This window comes from Eleutherodactylus coqui, chromosome 12, assembly GCF_035609145.1.
Source record: "Eleutherodactylus coqui strain aEleCoq1 chromosome 12, aEleCoq1.hap1, whole genome shotgun sequence".
NCBI classification, from domain to species: Eukaryota; Metazoa; Chordata; class Amphibia; order Anura; family Eleutherodactylidae; genus Eleutherodactylus; species Eleutherodactylus coqui.
Genome location: NC_089848.1, coordinates 33398803 through 33420047, shown reverse-complemented (window position 1 = coordinate 33420047; position 21245 = coordinate 33398803). Strand labels below are relative to the sequence as shown.

At 48.7% G+C, this 21245-nt stretch overlaps 1 protein-coding gene across 1 annotated transcript in view; it reads right to left on the bottom strand.

The window, feature by feature from the left end:
• Nucleotides 1-21245, bottom strand: part of VPS41 (VPS41 subunit of HOPS complex) — a 240280-nt gene that overhangs the window by 62999 nt on the left and 156036 nt on the right. The window contains exons 13-16 of the mRNA XM_066584684.1: nucleotides 16740-16855; nucleotides 15540-15596; nucleotides 15281-15342; nucleotides 9729-9810 (exon numbers count right to left, since the gene is read on the bottom strand). Coding sequence (XP_066440781.1) covers nucleotides 9729-9810; nucleotides 15281-15342; nucleotides 15540-15596; nucleotides 16740-16855 — 317 coding nt within the window. The remainder of the gene's footprint in view (nucleotides 1-9728; nucleotides 9811-15280; nucleotides 15343-15539; nucleotides 15597-16739; nucleotides 16856-21245) is intronic.

Below are 21245 nucleotides of genomic sequence, written 5' to 3'. Positions count from 1 at the left end.
TGCAGTCAAATATATACTAAATTACTCCCAAGTATACAGAATAATGTTAGGAGACACAAAGGAGATAGTCAACAAACAGCAAAGTGACAATGCCAACAGTGACACCTGCTGGTGCAGAATGGGAAAAGCAGTTTCAGACCAAACCCTGCAAGCGTTTGTAAATGATACAAGTAAGGCCTCGTGCACACAGCACGTCCCGCACGGAACCCCGCAGGAATCCGGCCCTGGCCGCGGCCGGCTACCCTGTCATTCTCCTGTTTCCTGCAATTGGTTTCCGCTCCTGTGCATGAAGAATCACTTTTTCATAGCATGCTGTGGAGGGGATTTGCTGTGGAACCCAGAGGCGGACGCCCGCCTGTGTGTGAGGCCTAAGGAAGATAGAACAGCACCTCTACAGCGCCACCTATTGGATGGCAACATTCACTGCCCTATTATTGCTCTAACGACCTGTATAAAGGGTGGGACATTGATTTGCAGCAATGCTGCCCTCCAGAGGTTTTGTTCCATTTCCCTTATTTGCATATTACCCAGAGGAGCGTGCATGGCCTTGAAGGTCTCCCCACTCACCTCCTTGGTGCTCTCCTTAATGAATGATGATACCCTTCCCAATAAACACATTAGGTGTGATGTATAACAGAGTATTCCATGAAGTGATCCCTCACTGTAAGTAACAAGCATCTGGGCAATAAAAAGAACGCTCCTCGTTGATGAAATGAATCCTTTATGCCTAAAGCTGAACATTCTCTCCTAACGGAATAGAACCTTCCTGTATAATTCGTCAGGACTAGAGAGCTCTACAGAAGCAGCAGAGTCTAACTTGACACCCAGCTTGTTGTAAGGAAACGTTTTCCCCGCTCCTTATTTGCCTTTTCCACGGCTTTTCTGTGATGAGATATGAGAATTTGCTGCAGCAAGTCATCTCAGTTACATTTAGCGACATATGCATCTACTGGAGAAAAACCGTCCCGGCGACTGCGATCTATAGACTATATATATATATATATATATCCAGATAAACTATTCAGTGGCATCCGGAATAACAGCACAAAGGCCATGGCCATTTATAATACAGGAAATACTCCAGACAAACCAACATGGAGGTCCCTCCGTTGTCTCATTCTCCCGGCTCGCGCAGCTCGGCGCTCCTCTTTGGCGTTACATATTTAAGGACATACCAGGATTTCACAAGACTCGAGTTTGGAATTTGTTAGATCAAGGTTTTGCCACTTTGTGAAACTGCCGTCATGGAACCTCAGCGGACGACTGATGAAAAGGTGTACATTTTACGATGTAGGCTTGTGTGTTAGTTTGAGAGAGGGTGCTCAGCACTGTTAGAGTGGATGATGTGAGGCATGAAGCTTGTTGTAGATGCTATGGTGATGATGAGTGTGAGCGAGGGAGCTCTGCACCGCTAGTGTGGATGATGTGAGGCATGAAGCTTGTTGTAGATGCTATGGTGATGAGGAGTGTGAGCGAGGGAGCTCTGCACCGCTAGTGTGGATGATGTGAGGCACGAAGCCTGTTGTAGATGCTATGGTGATGATGAGTGTGAGCGAGGGAGCTCTGCACCGCTAGTGTGGATGATGTGAGGCATGAAGCTTGGTGTAGATGCAATGGTGATGAGGAGGGTGAGCGAGGGAGCTCTGCACCGCTAGTGTGGATAATGTGAGGCATGAAGCTTGTTGTAGATGCAATGGTGATGAGGAGTGTGAGAGGGAGCTCTGCACCGCTAGTGTGGATGATGTGAGGCACGAAGCCTGTTGTAGATGCTATGGTGATGATGAGTGTGAGCGAGGGAGCTCTGCACCGCTAGTGTGGATGATGTGAGGCATGAAGCTTGGTGTAGATGCAATGGTCATGAGGAGGGTGAGCGAGGGAGCTCTGCACCGCTAGTGTGGATAATGTGAGGCATGAAGCTTGTTGTAGATGCAATGGTGATGAGGAGTGTGAGAGAGGGCGCTCCGCACCGCTAGTGTGGATGATGTGAGGCATGAAGCTTGGTGTAGATGCTATGGTGATGAGGAGTGTGAGCGAGGGAGCTCTGCACCGCTAGTGTGGATGATGTGAGGCATGAAGCTTGTTGTAGATGCTATGGTGATGAGGAGTGTGAGCGAGGGAGCTCTGCACCGCTAGTGTGGATGATGTGAGGCATGAAGCCTGTTGTAGATGCAATGGTGATGATGAGTGTGAGCGAGGGAGCTCTGCACCGCTAGTGTGGATGATGTGAGGCATGAAACCTGTTGTAGATGCTATGGTGATGAGGAGTGTGAGCGAGGGAGCTCTGCACCACTAGTGTGGATGATGTGAGGCATGAAGCTTGTTGTAGATGCAATGGTCATGATGAGTGTGAGCGAGGGAGCTCTGCACCGCTAGTGTGGATGATGTGAGGCATGAAGCCTGTTGTAGATGCTATGGTGATGTTGAGTGTGAGAGAGGGCGCTCCGCACCGCTAGTGTGGATGATGTGAGGCATGAAGCCTGTTGTAGATGCTATGGTGATGATGAGTGTGAGCGAGGGAGCTCTGCACCGCTAGTGTGGATGATGTGAGGCATGAAGCCTGTTGTAGATGCTATGGTGATGATGAGTGTGAGCGAGGGAGCTCTGCACCGCTAGTGTGGATGATGTGAGGCATGAAGCTTGTTGTAGATGCAATGGTCATGAGGAGGGTGAGCTGTAGTGTGTTGTGGTACATAATGCCTACACAAGGACAGAGTTTTTTGATAATAAACCGCACCCTATCAGGCTAAGGACGCTCTAAAAGCTGCTTAAGGGTCAGTTCAGGGTTTCTGTCTCTCTGCTTCCTTTTTGGAGGAGAGTAACGAAAATAAAGCTTAAAAAAAAGGATCTGTTTGTTCCCTATTGATAGCAGTGGGGTTCAAAAAACAAACAAAAAAACGGAAAGGTTTCAGTCTGCTTCCATTCCGTATTTTCCCGTCTAGAAAAACGGATGTCACTAAGGCCAATTTCGCATGGGTAAGTGTGATATAGAGCAGTGATATACGGCCTGATATCGCGCTCGCCAATGTGCGATTTTCCCGCGGATGCGAGAAGTTTCTGTATCAAACATGTCTCGCATCACTTGGGGTAAGTAGTGATCCTGCGCCACAGCTGGCAGACGCAGCGGATGATTGCACGTAGCACGCTGAGCGCGGCTGCTGACGGCCCGGTAAACACAATAGACAATGCGATGCGAGGGCACGCACATAGATGGGACATGCCGATATTCTTTCCCAGCATCGCACCGTATGTGTGACCCCTGTCAAAAGAACGGGTTCCATATTTGTGTGAGATTTGTGCTACTCACAACGCTCAAATAATGCACAAGAATCTCGTGCGTGAAGCCGGCCTCCGTGTAAACGCCGCTTTCTTTCAAGCATTACAAGACTGTTTACAATGTGACTAAATATTGACGGCACGAGAATATATGTGGCGGCATTACATGGCCCAGCGATCGCTACAACTAGGGCCCCAAAGTTAGAGGAAAAGGGTCTAGAACTCTGGCTACGGTCGCAGTTTATGACTTATCCAACCAATGGGAACGCCTCTTACCTGCTGATACAATAACCGCACATATAACACATTTATTGATAGAAGAAAGCTACTTAACCCCTTAATGACGCGGCCCCTTTTTCTTTTTCCATTTTTGTTTTTTCCTCCACCCTTTAAAGAAAATCGTAACTCCTTTATTTATCCATCGACGTCGCTGTATGAGGGCTTGTTTTTTTTTTGCGGGACGAGTTGTATTTTTTAATAGCGCTATTTAAAGTACCATATAATGTACTGAAAAACTTTAAAAAAATTCTAAGTGGAGAGAAATAAAAAAAAATGACATTTGCTTGTTTCTACGGCGCAGAAATGGCAACAAAAATGACATGATAAGTTTATTCTATGGGTCGGTACGATTACTACGATACCAAACTTGTGTAGTTTTTTGTTACTGTACTCCTCTTTTTTTTTTCAAAGACATTGAATTTTTTTCAATTATGTTCTGCCGTCATTTTGTTCGCACAATAACTTCTTTATTTTTCCGTTTGGAATACATACGACTTTTTGATCGCTTTTTATTGCGTTTTTTCTGGGAGACCGAGTAACTAAAAAAATGCATTTCTGGCGTTCTTTATTTTTTTTTTTGGACGACGTTCACCGTGCAGAAAAAATAATGCACTACTTTGATAGATCGGACTTTTACGGACGCGGCGATACCAAACACATATTTTTAATTTATTATGTAGATTTTTTTAATAATAGATATGGCAAAAGGGGGGTGATTTAAACTTCTACAACTTTTTTTTTTTCAATTAAAAAAAACTTTATTGATTTTATTTTTTTTTACATTACTTTGAAGTCCCCCTGGGGGACTTTAACATATGATGCTTTGATCGCTCCTGCAGTATGACATAATGCTATAGCCACGGGGATGGCTTCATAGGCAGTCTGTTAAGGCAGCCCTGGGGCCTTTCATTAGGCCCCTGGCTGCCATGACACCTGCACGGCTCCCCCGATCTCACCGCGAGCTGACCCCCAGAACTGACAGCAACATTTAAATGGTTAATAGCCGCGATCGGCCGCTCGCGGCTATTGCCCGCGGCTGTCAGCTGTTATAAACAGCTGACGCCCGCACTGTATGAAGAGAGGTTGCTAAGCAACCTCTCTTCATACATACCCCGCGGCTCCATGACGTAAATGTACGTCATTGGTCGTGAAGGGGTTAATACCTTATCTAATGTCATTAGTTGCTACATAAGTGCCGCCAGCAGACACTGTTGGTGAACTCACTAATATTACATAGGGGTCACTTACTTTTGCACTTAGAATTGAAAAATCAAGTTGTGAGCATTTTACTTTTCCTATTTACGACCCAAATAGTAACCAATCACAGCTCAGCTTTCATTTTACCTCAGCGGTATAAGAAATGTAAGCTGAGCTGTGATTGGTTGCTATGGGCAACACAAATTACAGGGGAAGTCGGTGAGTTTTTGATTTCTAATTCCGCCAGTATTCACGCCCGATGCTGCAGAACGCTCAGACAAAATGTCACTTAAATCGGACCAGAACTGTGGATGTGTAGACACCACAAACAAGACAGTTTTTGCATTTTATCCCCTTAACGACTCCCGATACGCCTTTTGATGGCCTGCAGCTGTAGGTCATGTATGAAGGGAGATCGCACGGTGATCTCCCTCCATACATCGTGGATGTTGGCTGTTTCTTACAGCCGACACCTGCCCGCAACAGCTCCGATAAGCCATGCGGCTCATCAGAGCTGTTAACCTTTTAAATGCTGCTGTCAATTCTGACCGTGGCATTTAAATCCTCCAACCATGTTCAAGGGTCCCGTACAGCCCCCCCACGGTGAGATCACAGGGAGCAGTGCGGATGTGATGGCAGTCAGGGGCTTGATAAGACTGCCTGTCCGATCGCAGTATGATGTAATGCTATGGCATTACATCACACTGCAGCAGCGATCAGAGCATTGTAAGTTGTGGTCCCCCTCTGGCGACTAAGAAAAAAGTAAAAATAAGATCAATAAAATTTTACTAATTATTAAAAAAAAAAGCTATAAAACTTTTTTTAAATAACCCTTTTTGCCATATTTATAATAAACGAATCCAAATAATAAAACAAGAATACATATTTGGCATCGCTGCGCCCGTAAAAGTCTGATCTGTTAAAGTAACACATTATTTACTTGGTACGATGAAAAGAAAATAAAGAACGTCAGAAATGTACTTTTTTGCTCACCCTGTCTTCAAGAAAAAATGCAATAAAAAGCGATCAAAAAGTCGTATGTGTTCCGAAATGGTGCCAACGTAAACTACAGGACATCCTGAAAAATATGAGCCCTCACACAACTATGTTAACGGAAAAATAAAAAACTATTGTGCGCAGAAAAATTAAATATCTTTGAAAAAAAATTCAAGTTTTACAGCAAAAGAAGACTATAAGTTTGGTATGGTAGTAATCGTACTGACCACAGAATAAAGAGATCAGGTTATTTATGTTGCAGTTTGTGCGCCGTAGAAACAGGACGCACCGAAAATGGTGGAATTTAATTTTTTCCATTTCTCTCCTTTTAGAATTTTTTAAAGGTCTGTCAGTACATTAAATGGTACAGTTGAAAAATACAACTCGTCCCGCAAAAAACAACAAGCCCTCATACAGAGGCGGCGATGGATAAATAAAGGAGTTAAGGGGGTTGTCCCGCGAAAGCAAGTGGGGTTATACACTTCTGTATGACCATATTAATGCACTTTGTAATATACATCGTGCATTAAATATTGGCCATACAGAAGTTATATACTTACCCCCCCCCCCCCCCCGGTGTTGGCGTCCCCGTCTCCATGGCGCCAACCGAAGCCTTCTTCTGCCTGGATTAGACGCGCTTGCGCAGTGTTCCTCTTCTGTCCCGTTGAAGGGGCCACTCCGGCGTGCTCGCGCCGCACATCTGGTCTGCACATGCGCAGAAGACCTGTGCGGCGCGAGCACGCCAGAGCGGCCCCATTCAATGGGACAGAGAGGTAGACTGCGAAGCGCGTCTAATCGAGGCAGAAGGCGGCTTCGGTCGGCGCCATGGAGACGGGGACGCCAACACCGGAGGGGGTAAGTATATAACTTCTGTATGGCCAATATTTAATGCACGATGTACATTACAAAGTGCATTTATATGGCCATACAGAAGTGTATAACCCCACTTGCTTTCCCGGGACAACCCCTTTAACATTTTTTTTTTAAAGAGGGAGAAAAAAACCAAGAGGAAAAAACTAAAACGGAAAAACAAAAAAAAACTTGGTCACTAAGGGGTTACTTTAATTTGTATTGAAGTGTAACTGTGGTTTTCAAACAATGTTTACATACCGCAGGTACATGTTTAAAGCTCTGATGGCCGGGGGCCGAGATCCCCACTGATCGCTAGAATGAAGCAGCTGCAGCACTCATCCAAGCGCTGTCACGGCTCGCCAGCTGAAGAAGGGACCACAGACGATTTATTAAGTCCGCCTTTAGCTAGCGAGCATCAATGGCACTCGGACGAGAGCCGCAGCCGCTTCATTCTAGCGATTAGTGGGTCAAAAGCTTTTCAAAATCACAATTACACTTTTATTTAAATCCCTGTCCTTCCTATACAATGTCAGAATCACTTGGATATGCAAAACCTTTATGGAGTTATTCTATGTTAAAGGGACACGTCAGATTTCCAAAATTTGGCTCTGTCACTAAGGTGCAAACAGGCTTCGTCACTAAGGGGTTAAGATTGAAGTTGTCAAAGAGTGCCAAGGACAGGTTGGCTTGAGGCTTCAAACACTCCCGGTTATATTTTTTAGCTGCCCAATGTCAGCATCTAAGTGGGTGGGAATCTGGCAGGTCTCTGGATTCATAGAGCTGACTTTGCATCATCTGGTTGGGTCTGGTTCCCTTTTGTTTGCCTTGGAGGTGGGGAGGTTCCAGGCCCTGGGGGGTGGCTTACCAACATTGACACTAATAAATGAAGTATCAGTAAAGTTTAAATCCTTGCTGAAAATTATACTGTGCACTAAATATTCCGCCATTTGGCATAAACCTAAATTTCCACAATTTCAGTCCCTAAGGGGGTTTGAGATGTGCAAGAAGTGGCAGTTCTCTACATTCATCACCTCACGTCTTCAGGGGTTTTCAAAATGTACCCTGATCCCAATAATCGCATTAGATTCAAGAATTTCCAGTTGGGTTATTATATGCTGCAAGGTTATTTTTTTAATACTAGTAATTATTAGAAAATTAATAGTACCAATGTTTCTGGTGGCACAATGTGCCACACAGCTGTGCTGCATGGTACATCCATTATTATCCCCACACATCACACACACAGCTCTACTACATGCATCCTGTTTAGCACACACAGCTGTGGTACATCCATGATGATTTCCAGACATCACCAGCTCAGCAGACTCCTGGAAACAGTGATCAGCCCCTGGTCATGTGATCCTTGACTCTACCCACACAGGTGATCACAGGACAGTGACGTCATCACAGGTCCTGGTGGCTGATGTCAATTTATCCAGTATACAGTACTTTCTACCAAACTGCACAATGGCTCTTCCCACATCACTGATGTCACCGCAGGTCCTTCAGCCTACTGGATCTCATTTACCAAACTGCACAATGGCTCCTCCCACAGCAATGACATCACTGCAGGTTTTTCAGCCCACCAGATCTCTGTGGTGGCGGTAGGTTGGTGTCTCCTGTCAGGACTGCTGAGTTGTGTCCGAGATAATAACGGCTTAGCTGTACTCTCATTTTGTTATTTTTGTCCTCCCATTCCAAGAGCCCTGACTGTGTTGTTCTTCTGTCAGTCAGACTCTGTGTTTTATATATGTTGTAGGACCTGCGATGATGTCACCATAGCTGGAGCAATGATGTCATCAGGGGCGGAGCATGAGCAGCACCCACACACATACTTACATATAACGGACAAGTGGTTGTTAGCAGTTTGATTTGCAGTTGCATCACGTTTTTTGGTACAGAATTGAAGAGCGGTGCTGAGGGTGCAGGATAATGCAGTTACAGATCTTTATGTGTCAAAACGGTCCACTGCGGGCCTCATATGCTTTACTTACCGTGCATTGTTAACTACTTATTTGGATAGGTGTCCTATATCTGCTAGAGCTAAGTGGGAGGCGGATCTTGGTCGTATTACGGAGTCCCACTGCCATTCTAGAAGATATTCCCAATTCCTCCTTAAGCAGAGCTAGCGGGTTATCACAGCGCTTCCTTCTATACCGCGTCTATAGGGCGCCTATGCAGTTATTGAAAATGACTATCTGGATAGATTCTAACTGCCCAGATGCACAATGGCTTCACCGGACATTATTTACATGTTCTATAATTGTCCCCTTCTGCATGCCTTTTGGACATCCATAATTGAGTTTATAGCTACCTGTGAACCCCTAGTGTGTATCTTGGGATGTACTATGGGTTTACAAACTGACAATAGTTGGAAAGTGCCAATAGGCCGGTTGTTGTATACAGCCCTGAGGTTACCAGCATTCCACTGGCTGCCCACCGCTCCTCCTCCTTGCAGACAATATATTAACACTAGAAATCATGTTCTTCAACTGCAAAAGTGTGAGGATTTGAAAATGAAAACCCCCTGGTGCATTGAGAAGCTGCGGGGGCTGTGGCAGGATGCCTCCACTTCCGTGGCTGTCAGTCGGATTATAGGAAACGTGTGGATGCCCAATGCATCATCACAGATCTGGCTCTAGATCGGTATTTCTAATCAATGTGTATTATTATACTTTTTTGGGCTGTGTGTCTTCTATAGGGATGGAATATATACACTGCCTGGAATATATACACTGCAGTGCGCTCTGTACTGTTTTGTGGAAGGGATGGGAGGGGGAGAGGGGGGGGGGTAAAGTTTTTGTTTTTATGCAAAAAGTTTAATAAAAAGAATATCTGATCAAAGTAAATGTAACTGCAAGCAGAACTGCTGACAACTACCGGCTGTTACTAATAGTAACAGGGGAGCACAGATCATCAGCTAACAGATTGTAGTCAGCGCTGCTGCTGTCTATGGCGTCCTGTGATAGAGCTCAGTCTACAGGCTGATACATACACAAGTCACCTGCGGCCTCGCCTGATCCCAATAATCGCATTAGATTCTGGAAGGCAGTTTTACGTTAGACAATAGGTACAATAATAATCGGCATCTGTCTGCTTTCAGGAACAGGAAGACATCTTGGAAGATTTACCTTCAGTTGTCCTATCTTCTTGAAGCGGTAAACCTCGTCTTCCCAGAGCTTCATGTTTTTGCCGAGTATTTTCTGACACTTTCTAAAAGGAAACAAGAATTAATGCAAAGTGAAAAGCGTGGAGATATATCTGCCTATGGATACGGCGTCCCAGCGGGTCACAATGCCAACCAGCTGCACCAAATACCTGCCGATGGTATTGGTGAAGCTTCCGGATGCAGATGTGTTATGGACTCGGCTGTCGGCTGGTTAATAAAGCAGTTCTTTGTGACGGCGCTGCTTAAGAATGCCTCTTCCTACACATTGGGATAAATGTTCACTTTCAAGTGACCTTTCCATGGAGTGTCTCATTCACTACCTGTAGAGCCCCAGATCCTTAAACTGTGCTAATGATGGCATCGGCAGCGTCACGCTGGGGCCGGCGTCGCCCGCAGCTAGGCAATTTACTTCTCTTAAGTGGATCGCACTGTCTAACAATTTGAGCTGACTTTACTATATCGAGTTCCATCTTTTATCCGGCAGTAAGTACAAAGTTCTGCTCAAGGTGTATCTGCGGAGAGTCGCTCGTGGCGCTTCAGGTGTTCAACCCAACATTACACTGATCAAACTCCATTTCACTAATGCTGGAATACTGTGCCAGCGAGGCCGTAGTAGATGCCATCAGCGGCGGTAGGAAGGTCAGGGAAGAGCCTGCAGCATCCGCGGACCTTTTATACTGGGGGACTCGGATTAACAAGTCCTAATGAGCTGCTGCTATTAAGTGACAGCGGTGATACGGCGAGCCGGAGACCGGGAGAGTGTTAGTGGAACAAAGTCACTGTAGATAGGATAGCTTCAATGGCCGACAGAAGTGACGGCGGTGATACGGCGAGCAGGAGACCGGGAGAGTGTTAGTGGAACGAAGTCACTGTAGATAGGACAGCTTCAATGGGCGACAGAAGTGACAGCGGTGATACGGCGAGCCGGAGACCGGGAGAGTTAGTGGAACGAGGTCACTGTAGATAGGATACCTTCAATGGCTGACAGAAGTGACAGCGGTGATACGGCGAGCCGGAGACTGGGAGAGTGTTAGTGGAACGAGGTCACAGTAGATAGGATAGCTTCAATGGCCGACAGAAGTGACAGCGGTGATACGGCGAGCCGGAGACCGGGAGAGTGTTAGTAGAACGAGGTCACTGTAGATAGGACAGCTTCAATGGCCGACAGAAGTGACAGCGGTGATACGGCGAGCCGGAGACCGGGAAAGTGTTAGTGGAACGAGGTCACTGTAGATAGGATAGCTTCAATGGCCGACAGAAGTGACAGCGGTGATACGGCGAGCCGGAGACCGGGAGAGTGTTAGTGGAACAAAGTCACTGTAGATAGGATAGCTTCAATGGCCGACAGAAGTGACAGCGGTGATACGGCGAGCCGGAGACCGGGAGAGTGTGAGTGGAACGAAGTTACTGTAGATAGAATAGCTTCAATGGCCGACAGAAGTGACGGAGGAGCAGCAAGGCTTCTTTATTAGCCGTTACAAGAATAGTTTCCTTCTCTGATAGAGAACAACAAGAAGTCAGAGACGTGCGGGCATTATTAGCGGCACACGGCGAACCCTTCAGCAGGCAGTGAGAACCGCGCCACAATTATAGATTATAAACGGTCCTTTTCCCAGTTTGTAATCTTCATAATTTAACCCCTCCACAGCCGGATGCACATATAGGACCACCATCTATGCTTCTCTTGCTGGATGTGTCTCTCAGGGGTTCTTCAGACAAGCAGACGTGAGGTCGGTGTGCTGTCGGTGCTGCCAACACACGGACCCACCGCAGGCAGAGGATTCACACTCTTATTAGTTGGGAAAGGTCACCGCCGATCTATTCTGGATCTAATCTGCAGACGAGACTCATTCAAGTCCAAAGTCCTGTGAAGGACAGACCGCAGGCAGACGCAGCACAAGGCCTCTGCCCGGCCCTCCGGCCTCTGCCCGGCCCTCCGGCCTCTGCCCGGCCCTCTGGCCTCTGCCCGGCCCTCCGGCCGCTCCCCTCAGTGTAGCATCTGGTTTACAATAATCAACATATTGGTTTGTTAGAAAAGTTCCTCAAGAATGTTGCTGAGAATTGTACAAGTTTCAATAGAGCTTATGGTGTGGGAAGGTGGCCATATCCTTGTCACCCGGGGCCTCATACACTTGTCGTACTAGCCATACCCTTGTCACCCGGGGCCTCATACACTTGTCGTACTAGCCATACCCTTGTCACCCGGGGCCCCATACACTTGTTGTACTAGCCATACACTTGTCGTGCGGGGGCCCCATACACTTGTCATGTGGGATGCCCATACACTTGTCGTACTAGCCATACCCTTGTCACCCGGGGCCCCATACACTTGTCGTACTAGCCATATCCTTGTCGCCTGGGGCCCCATACACTTGTCGTACTAGCCATATCCTTGTCGCCCGGGGCCCCATACACTTGTTGTAGTAGCCATACCCTTGTCGCCTGGGGCCCCATACACTTGTCGTACTAGCCATATCCTTGTCGCCCGGGGCCCCATACACTTGTTGTAGTAGCCATACCCTTGTCGCCTGGGGCCCCATACACTTGTCGTACTAGCCATATCCTTGTCGCCCGGGGCCCCATACACTTGTCATGCGGGGGCCCCATACACTTGTCGTGCGGGGGCCCCATACACTTGTTGTACTAGCCATACACTTGTCGTGCGGGAGCCCCATACACTTGTTGCACTAACCATACCCTTGTCGCCCAGGGCCCCAAACACTTGCTGTACTAGCCATACACTTGTCATGCGGGGGCCCCATACACTTGTCATGCGGGGGCCCCATACACTTGTTGTACTAGCCATACACTTGTCGTGCAGGGGCCCCATACACTTGTTGTACTAGCCATACCCTTGTCGCCTGGGGCCCCATACACTTGTTGTACTAGCCATACCCTTGTCACCTGGGGCCCCATACACTTGTCATACTAGCCATATCCTTGTCGCCCAGGGCCCCATTCACTTGTTGTGCGAGGGCCCTATACACTTGTCGTGCGGGGGCCCCATACACTTGTCGTACTAGCCATACAATTGTCATGCGGGGGCCCCATACACTTGTCGTACTAGCCATACACTTGTCGTGCAGGGGCCCCATACACTTGTTGTACTAGCTATACACTTGTCGTCCGGGGGCCCCATACACTTATTGTACTATCCATACACTTGTTGTGTGGGGGCCCCATAGCTTTTTGTGCTAGCCATACACTTGTTGTGTGGGGGCCCCATACACTTATTGTACTATCCATACACTTGTTGTGTGGGGGCCCCGTAGCTTTTTGTGCTAGCCATACACTTGTTGTGTGGGGGCCTCATACCTTGTTGTACTAGCCATATACTTGTCATGCAGGGGCCCCATACACTTGTCGTACTAGCCATACACTTGTTGTGCGGGGGCCCCATATACTTATTGTACTATCCATACACTTGTTGTGTGGGGGCCCCATAGCTTTTTGTGCTAGCCATACACTTGTTGTGTGGGGGCCCCATACCTTGTTGTGCTAGCCATATACTTGTCATGCGGGGGCCCCATATACTTGTCGTACTAGCCATACACTTGTTGTGCGGGGGCCCCATATACTTGTCGTACTAGCCATACACTAGTCATGCGGGGGTCCCATACACTTGTTGTACTAGCCATACACTTGTCATGCGGGGGCCCCATACACTTGTCGTACTAGCCATACACTTGTCGTGCAGGGGCCCCATACACTTGTTGTAGTAGCTATACACTTGTCGTGCGCAGGCCCCATACACTTATTGTACTATCCATACACTTGTCGTGTGGGGGCCCCATACCTTGTTGTGCTATCCATACACTTGTTGTGTGGGGGCCCCATACACTTGTTGTGTGGGGGCCCCATACACTTATGAAAAAGAAAATCAGTGAAAAAAAATTTACAAAGTAGACTTATACGAGTGCCGTAAGTCACGGGAAACGCAGCAAAAATAATTCTGGTAGCCAAAGAAATTACAATGGGGCTATAAACCCCCCCCGTATCCAGTCGGTCCATATGATCCTCATCTTATTACCCTCTCCTCATCAGATAGAACTGAATGGCCAGCTATCTCCCATGTACTTGTGAGGAGCGCGCCGATCTATGTACACACATATACGCCTTATACCATCATGCATGTACGCCGCCTCAGATGGTGACCCCTACACTGCGGACTGGAGGGGAAGGACAGAATGAAGCAGTATTAGCGCTTGGCTTGGTAGATAGAAGAGGGGGTGCTGAGGGGTAGGTGAGCTCCGTAATGAAGGGCTGAACCCCCCAATGATCTGTGAGGAGATGCAGAGAATACTAAAGGTTTATCTTGGTGACTTTGGTTTTACGTATCGGGTATTGCCGATGGATAGACTGTTCTGGGAATTCAGAGGGCTTTATATCAGACACAGAGATTGACTACTGCCCGCTGGATGCAGCCTTCGCCTCTACAACAACCTATAGGATGTCCCGCAGTCGCCCCTCGTATTGTACGGAGGATCAGAATAGGCATAAGGAAAATGTGCTGACCTTTTAGACATAAATAGGTTGTCGGTATGTTCGCCACTGCAGAGCACCAGGTTTGCCCACCAAGTAGTCCGTGTTAAGGCCCATTTACATGTAACGATTATCCCTCAAAATACGTTCAAATGATCAAAAATGAGCGATAATCGTTACATGTAAACGCGGGCATCAGGCACTTTTCGTTTGAACTTAAGATCCATCAGTCAGCTACTGACAGGTAAAGCAAACACATTTATCTGCCAGTAGACCACAGGCTGTTAACTCCACAACAGTCGGCAGATAACATTGTAATATGCTGGCAGCCATGAGCAGAACAATGCAGCTGTCTGCACAGCTGGGCGTGTGTTTAAACACACACTGGGCTCTGCAAACAGCTCCTGGAGGCCCCATTATATGCAAATCAAGATGATAAAGTGTTAATGGCCACTAACACTTTATGCAAATAGATCACAACATTTTTCCATTTTTTCAGTCGTTTGAAAGAGTATCTTTGCGTGTAAATGGGCCTTTATTCACTATATGCAGCTCACCAGCTGCTGACTGACTGCATTCATTCAGTGCACAGTTTAGGGACAAAGCTGTCAATCGGTGCAGAAAGGCAGGGCTAGCTCGCTGCTCATAAATACAAAGACACCAGGCTGCAGCTTGGAGAAGCAGGTAAGTGAGCCATCGCTGGAATAGTTTATGCTGCCCACAGATACGGCGCTCGCACTCTCTCATGCATCCTTATGGGAGAACACACAGCCATCTGAGAGGAGTCATGGCGTGTGTGCGTGAACTTCTCAGGGGCACAGCGCTAGAACAGGGGACCCGGCGAGTATAAAAGCAGCTCCATGGGCCCTCCTTCCTATGAGCTCTAGAACAAGTGGTGACGGAGGCCACTTACACGATTCCGATTCGAGGCCCCTTTACCGTTTTAGTCTCTGTAATATCATCCACTTGTGTTTCTAATCCAGAGCCCTCATGTCTGCAGGAAATAAAGCCGAGGCGTAGTGTTATAATTACCTGGCCGCCATGTCGTAATCCCCCTTCTCTACGAGATGCGTTATATAAGCCAAGCCGATATCCTGGAGAATTAAAACAAGCATAAGTACAAGAAGAACATTTGCGCGCCGTAAACTGCCGAATGGTCCCGGTGAGGCGGCTTTAATTAGCGCACACATTACTGCAGCGCTTCCTACAGTTTTATTCTTCCCATATCATCAGAATTTATAACTTCGTAATAAAACGTAATTGGCAAAAAATCACTTTCTGGGAAACTCACCAAAACCTCGTGTCTCTTAATGTTCTTCTGACTAATCTCTGCCGCCATCAGAGCTTCCTTAAATGGAGACATCAGAGGGAAAAATCATTAAAAACCAATAAAGGTATTAATATTAATATGCGGCAAAATCTAGTGTGCGGCAGGTGCTGGAAATGAGCGCCATTGTCCGGATCACCAGGGGTAGAGCAGGTATAGCGCTAACCGTACGCAGGAGAACGGCTAATGTCTACTGCTAGATCTGGCTTCTTCATATGAAGGACCAAGATGCTTGCGGTGGAGACGCAGACAAGTCTCCCCCCCCCCCCTTTTTACGTGGGCCAGTTCTCATTAAATGAGCGCACGAGTGAGTGACGTCACCGCTAGTTGTTCGCACAGAATATTTAGACAGATCATCGCTGAGAATCGCTAACTTCTCGCTCAGCGCTTCATATTCCCATGTGAAACACGCAGCGGGGAGCGGTTAGATGTAACGCGAGCGAACCCGCCATGATTTGTATGGTGGGCGAAACTGAGCATCAAACGAAAAGTGAACAAAAAGTGCCCGATGGCTTCACGGTTAGATGCATTATTGCGCACTTTTGTTCAACTGGACGAATTTAGAGCGACAATCATTACGTATAAATAGGCAATAAAGTGAATGCTAATTAATAGTGTGTGAATTAGAAGGGTTCGTTCACAAGCAGCAGAGTTACTGCAGCAGAAAATCTGCACCATGTGACCGGGGGATCTGCGGATCTGCACCAACCCCCTCTCACATGGTGCAGATCCGCAGCAGAAGTCACCTCTGCAATTGAAAGGGGGAGACCTCCTGCAGGTCCGCACAGCAGAAACGTAACCTGTGAATATACGCCATTCTGTTGTGGAATCCACTTGTAAAACCGCGCCAGAAATCTGCACGTGGATCCACAGGAAGAAGTGTATGTCATCCACAGGCGCAGGTGAGCACGGCAGTTATGTCATGTCTAACATTGGTTGACACATCATTGTCACTCATGTGACACATTAGTATAAACAAATGCACAGGAGGAGGAGCCATGAAAAATTCAAACTGTAAGAATATTATTATTTTATCATCATCATCATCATCATCATCAAGCCCTATAGCTGAAGCATAATACAGTACATTAGTGACATGGAACCTCCTCCTTGTATAAGAAGTTGAGGTGCCAGAATAGGCAAAAAAGAGCACAATAAAAATACCTCATACTTCCTGCGCCCCAGTAACCAGTCAATGTGGTCGTCTTGGTCCCGCTCTTTGGCCACAACAACATCTCTTGGGCTGATTATGTAAAAGAGTGATTCCCCTTCAGCGTATTCTAAATAAATGAGAAACAGAAGAGCGTCTGGTTGGGTTGTAAACTCTGTTGAGGGGTTTTGTCCCACGGCTCCATCAGGATGGGCAAAAACAGAGGCTTGATGAAAGCCCGGGCAGCTCCATAGGCTGCTAGCTACAAGCACTCCTCCAGACTAGATGGAAGCCCGGGCAGCTCCATAGGCTGCTAGCTACAAGCACTTCTCCAGACTAGATGGAAGCCCGGGCAGCTCCATAGGCTGCTAGCTACAAGCACTTCTCCAGACTAGATGGAAGCCCAGGGAGCTCCATAGGCTGCTAGCTAAAAGCACTTCTCCAGACTAGATGGAAGCCCAGGGAGCTCCATAGGCTGCTAGCTACAAGCACTTCTCCAGACTAGATGGAAGCCCAGGGAGCTCCATAGGCTGCTAGCTACAAGCACTTCTCCAGACTAGATGGAAGCCCGGGCAGCTCCATAGGCTGCTAGCTACAAGCACTCCTCCAGACTAGATGGAAGCCCGGGCAGCTCCATAGGCTGCTAGCTACAAGCACTCCTCCAGACTAGATGGAAGTGCGGGCAGCTCTATAGGCTGTTAGCTACAAGCACTTCTCCAGACTAGATGGAAGCTCAGGCAGCTCTATAGGCTGCTAGCTACAAGCACTTCTCCAGACTAGATGGAAGCCCGGGCAGCTTCATACGCTGCTAGCTACAAGCACTCCTCCAGACTAGATGGAAGCGCGGGCAGCTCCATAGGCTGCTAGCTACAAGCACTTCTCCACACTAGATGGAAGCCCGGGCAGCTCCATAGGCTGCTAGCTACAAGCACTCCTCCAGACTAGATGGAAGCGCGGGCAGCTCCATAGGCTGTTAGCTACAAGCACTTCTCCAGACTAGATGGACGCCCGAGCAGCTCCATAGGCTGTTAGCTACAAGCACTTCTCCAGACTAGATGGAAGCTCGGGCAGCTCCATAGGCTGCTAGCTACAAGCACTTCTCCAGACTAGATGGAAGCCCGGGCAGCTCCATACGCTGCTAGCTACAAGCACTCCTCCAGACTAGATGGAAGCGCGGGCAGCTCCATAGGCTGCTAGCTACAAGCACTTCTCCAGACTAGATGGACGCCCGGGCAGCTCCATAGGCTGTTAGCTACAAGCACTTCTCCAGACTAGATGGAAGCTGAGGCAGCTCTATAGGCTGCTAGCTACAAGCACTTCTCCAGACTAGATGGAAGCGCGGGCAGCTCCATACGCTGCTAGCTACAAGCACTCCTCCAGACTAGATGGAAGCGCGGGCAGCTCCATAGGCTGCTAGCTACAAGCACTTCTCCAGACTAGATGGAAGCCCGGGCAGCTCCATAGGCTGCTAGCTACAAGCACTCCTTCAGACTAGATGGAAGCGCGGGCAGCTCCATAGGCTGTTAGCTACAAGCACTTCTCCAGACTAGATGGACGCCCGGGCAGCTCCATAGGCTGTTAGCTACAAGCACTTCTCCAGACTGGACGGAAGCCCGGGCAGCTCCATAGGCTGCAAGCTACACGCACTTCTCCAGACTAGATGGACGCCCGGGCAGCTCCATAGGCTGTTAGCTACAAGCACTTCTCCAAACTAGATGAAAGCCCGGGCAGCTCCATAGGCTGCTAGCTACAAGCACTCCCCCAGACTAGATGGAAGCCAGGCCAGCTCCATAGGCTGCTAGCTACAAGCACTTCTCCAGACTAGATGGAAGCCCGGGCAGCTCCATAGGCTGCTAGCTACAAGCACTCCTCCAGACTAGATGGAAGCCCGGGCAGCTCCATAGGCTGCTAGCTACAAGCACTCCTCCAGACTAGATGGAAGTGCGGGCAGCTCTATAGGCTGTTAGCTACAAGCACTTCTCCAGACTAGATGGAAGCTCAGGCAGCTCTATAGGCTGCTAGCTACAAGCACTTCTCCAGACTACATGGAAGCCCGGGCAGCTTCATACGCTGCTAGCTACAAGCACTCCTCCAGACTAGATGGAAGCGCGGGCAGCTTCATACGCTGCTAGCTACAAGCACTTCTCCAGACTAGATGGAAGCTGAGGCAGCTCTATAGGCTGCTAGCTACAAGCACTTCTCCAGACTAGATGGAAGCGCGGGCAGCTCCATACGCTGCTAGCTACAAGCACTCCTCCAGACTAGATGGAAGCGCGGGCAGCTCCATAGGCTGCTAGCTACAAGCACTTCTCCAGACTAGATGGAAGCCCGGGCAGCTCCATAGGCTGCTAGCTACAAGCACTCCTTCAGACTAGATGGAAGCGCGGGCAGCTCCATAGGCTGTTAGCTACAAGCACTTCTCCAGACTAGATGGAAGCCCGGGCAGCTTCATACGCTGCTAGCTACAAGCACTTCTCCAGACTAGATGGAAGCCCGGGCAGCTTCATACGCTGCTAGCTACAAGCACTTCTCCAGACTAGATGGAAGCCCGGGCAGCTCCATAGGCTGCTAGCTACAAGCACTCCTCCAGACTAGATGGAAGCGCGGGCAGCTCCATAGGCTGTTAGCTACAAGCACTTCTCCAGACTAGATGGACGCCCGAGCAGCTCCATAGGCTGTTAGCTACAAGCACTTCTCCAGACTAGATGGAAGCTCGGGCAGCTCCATAGGCTGCTAGCTACAAGCACTTCTCCAGACTAGATGGAAGCCCGGGCAGCTCCATACGCTGCTAGCTACAAGCACTCCTCCAGACTAGATGGAAGCGTGGGCAGCTCCATAGGCTGCTAGCTACAAGCACTTCTCCAGACTAGATGGAAGCCCGGGCAGCTCCATAGGCTGCTAGCTACAAGCACTTCTCCAGACTAGATGGAAGCCCGGGCAGCTCCATAGGCTGCTAGCTACAAGCACTCCTCCAGACTAGATGGAAGCGCGGGCAGCTCCATAGGCTGCTAGCTACAAGCACTTCTCCAGACTAGATGGAAGCCCGGGCAGCTCCATAGGCTGCTAGCTACAAGCACTTCTCCAGACTAGATGGACGCCCGGGCAGCTCCATAGGCTGTTAGCTACAAGCACTTCTCCAGACTAGATGGAAGCTGAGGCAGCTCTATAGGCTGCTAGCTACAAGCACTTATCCAGACTAGATGGAAGCGCGGGCAGCTCCATACGCTGCTAGCTACAAGCACTCCTCCAGACTAGATGGAAGCGCGGGCAGCTCCATAGGCTGCTAGCTACAAGCACTTCTCCAGACTAGATGGAAGCCCGGGCAGCTCCATAGGCTGCTAGCTACAAGCACTCCTTCAGACTAGATGGAAGCGCGGGCAGCTCCATAGGCTGTTAGCTACAAGCACTTCTCCAGACTAGATGGACGCCTGGGCAGCTCCATAGGCTGTTAGCTACAAGCACTTCTGCAGACTAGATGGAAGCCCGGGCAGCTCCATACGCTGCTAGCTACAAGCACTCCTCCAGACTAGATGGAAGCGCAGGCAGCTCCATAGGCTGCTAGCTACAAGCACTTCTCCAGACTAGACGGAAGCGCGGGCAGCTCCATAGGCAGCTAGCTACAAGCACTCCTCCAGACTAGATGAAAGCCCGTGCAGCTCCATAGGCTGCTAGCTACAAGCACTTCTCCAGACTAGATGAAAGCCCGGGCAGCTCCATAGGCTGCTAGCTACAAGCACTTCTCCAGACTAGATGGAAGCGCGGGCAGCTCCATAGGCTGCTAGCTACAAGCACTCCTCCAGACTAGATGGAAGCGCGGGCAGCTCCATAGGCTGCTAGCTACAAGCACTTCTCCAGACTAGATGGAAGCCCGGGCAGCTCCATAGGCTGTTAGCTACAAGCACTTCTCCAGACTAGATGGAAGCCCGGGCAGCTCCATAGGCTGCTAGCTACACGCACTTCTCCAGACTAGATGGACGCCCGGGCAGCTCCATAGGCTGTTAGCTACAAGCACTTCTCCAGACTAGACGGAAGCCCGGGCAGCTCCATAGGCTGCTAGCTACACGCACTTCTCCAGACTAGATGGACGCCCGGGCAGCTCCATAGGCTGTTAGCTACAAGCACTTCTCCAAACTAGATGAAAGCCCGGGCAGCTCCATAGGCTGCTAGCTACAAGCACTCCCCCAGACTAGATGGAAGCCAGGCCAGCTCCATAGGCTGCTAGCTACAAGCACTTCTCCAGACTAGATGGAAGCCCGGGCAGCTCCATAGGCTGCTAGCTACAAGCACTCCTCCAGACATGGCTTCCAGCTTTAGGAGAGCTCCAGAATGGCTGTAGCTAACGGCCTTCAGTCCGAGTGCTGTCATCGGAACCTTATTGATTCAGGTCTTGATAAGGGCACCTGGATCAGAAGCGGTTAGTTTTGTGTCTAATGCCTGATACATCTCATGCTGCAGGTAGGCCATGATTAGTAGGTCTCTGCAGCACAGGAATGATCATCTGTAAGATAATTAACATGGTA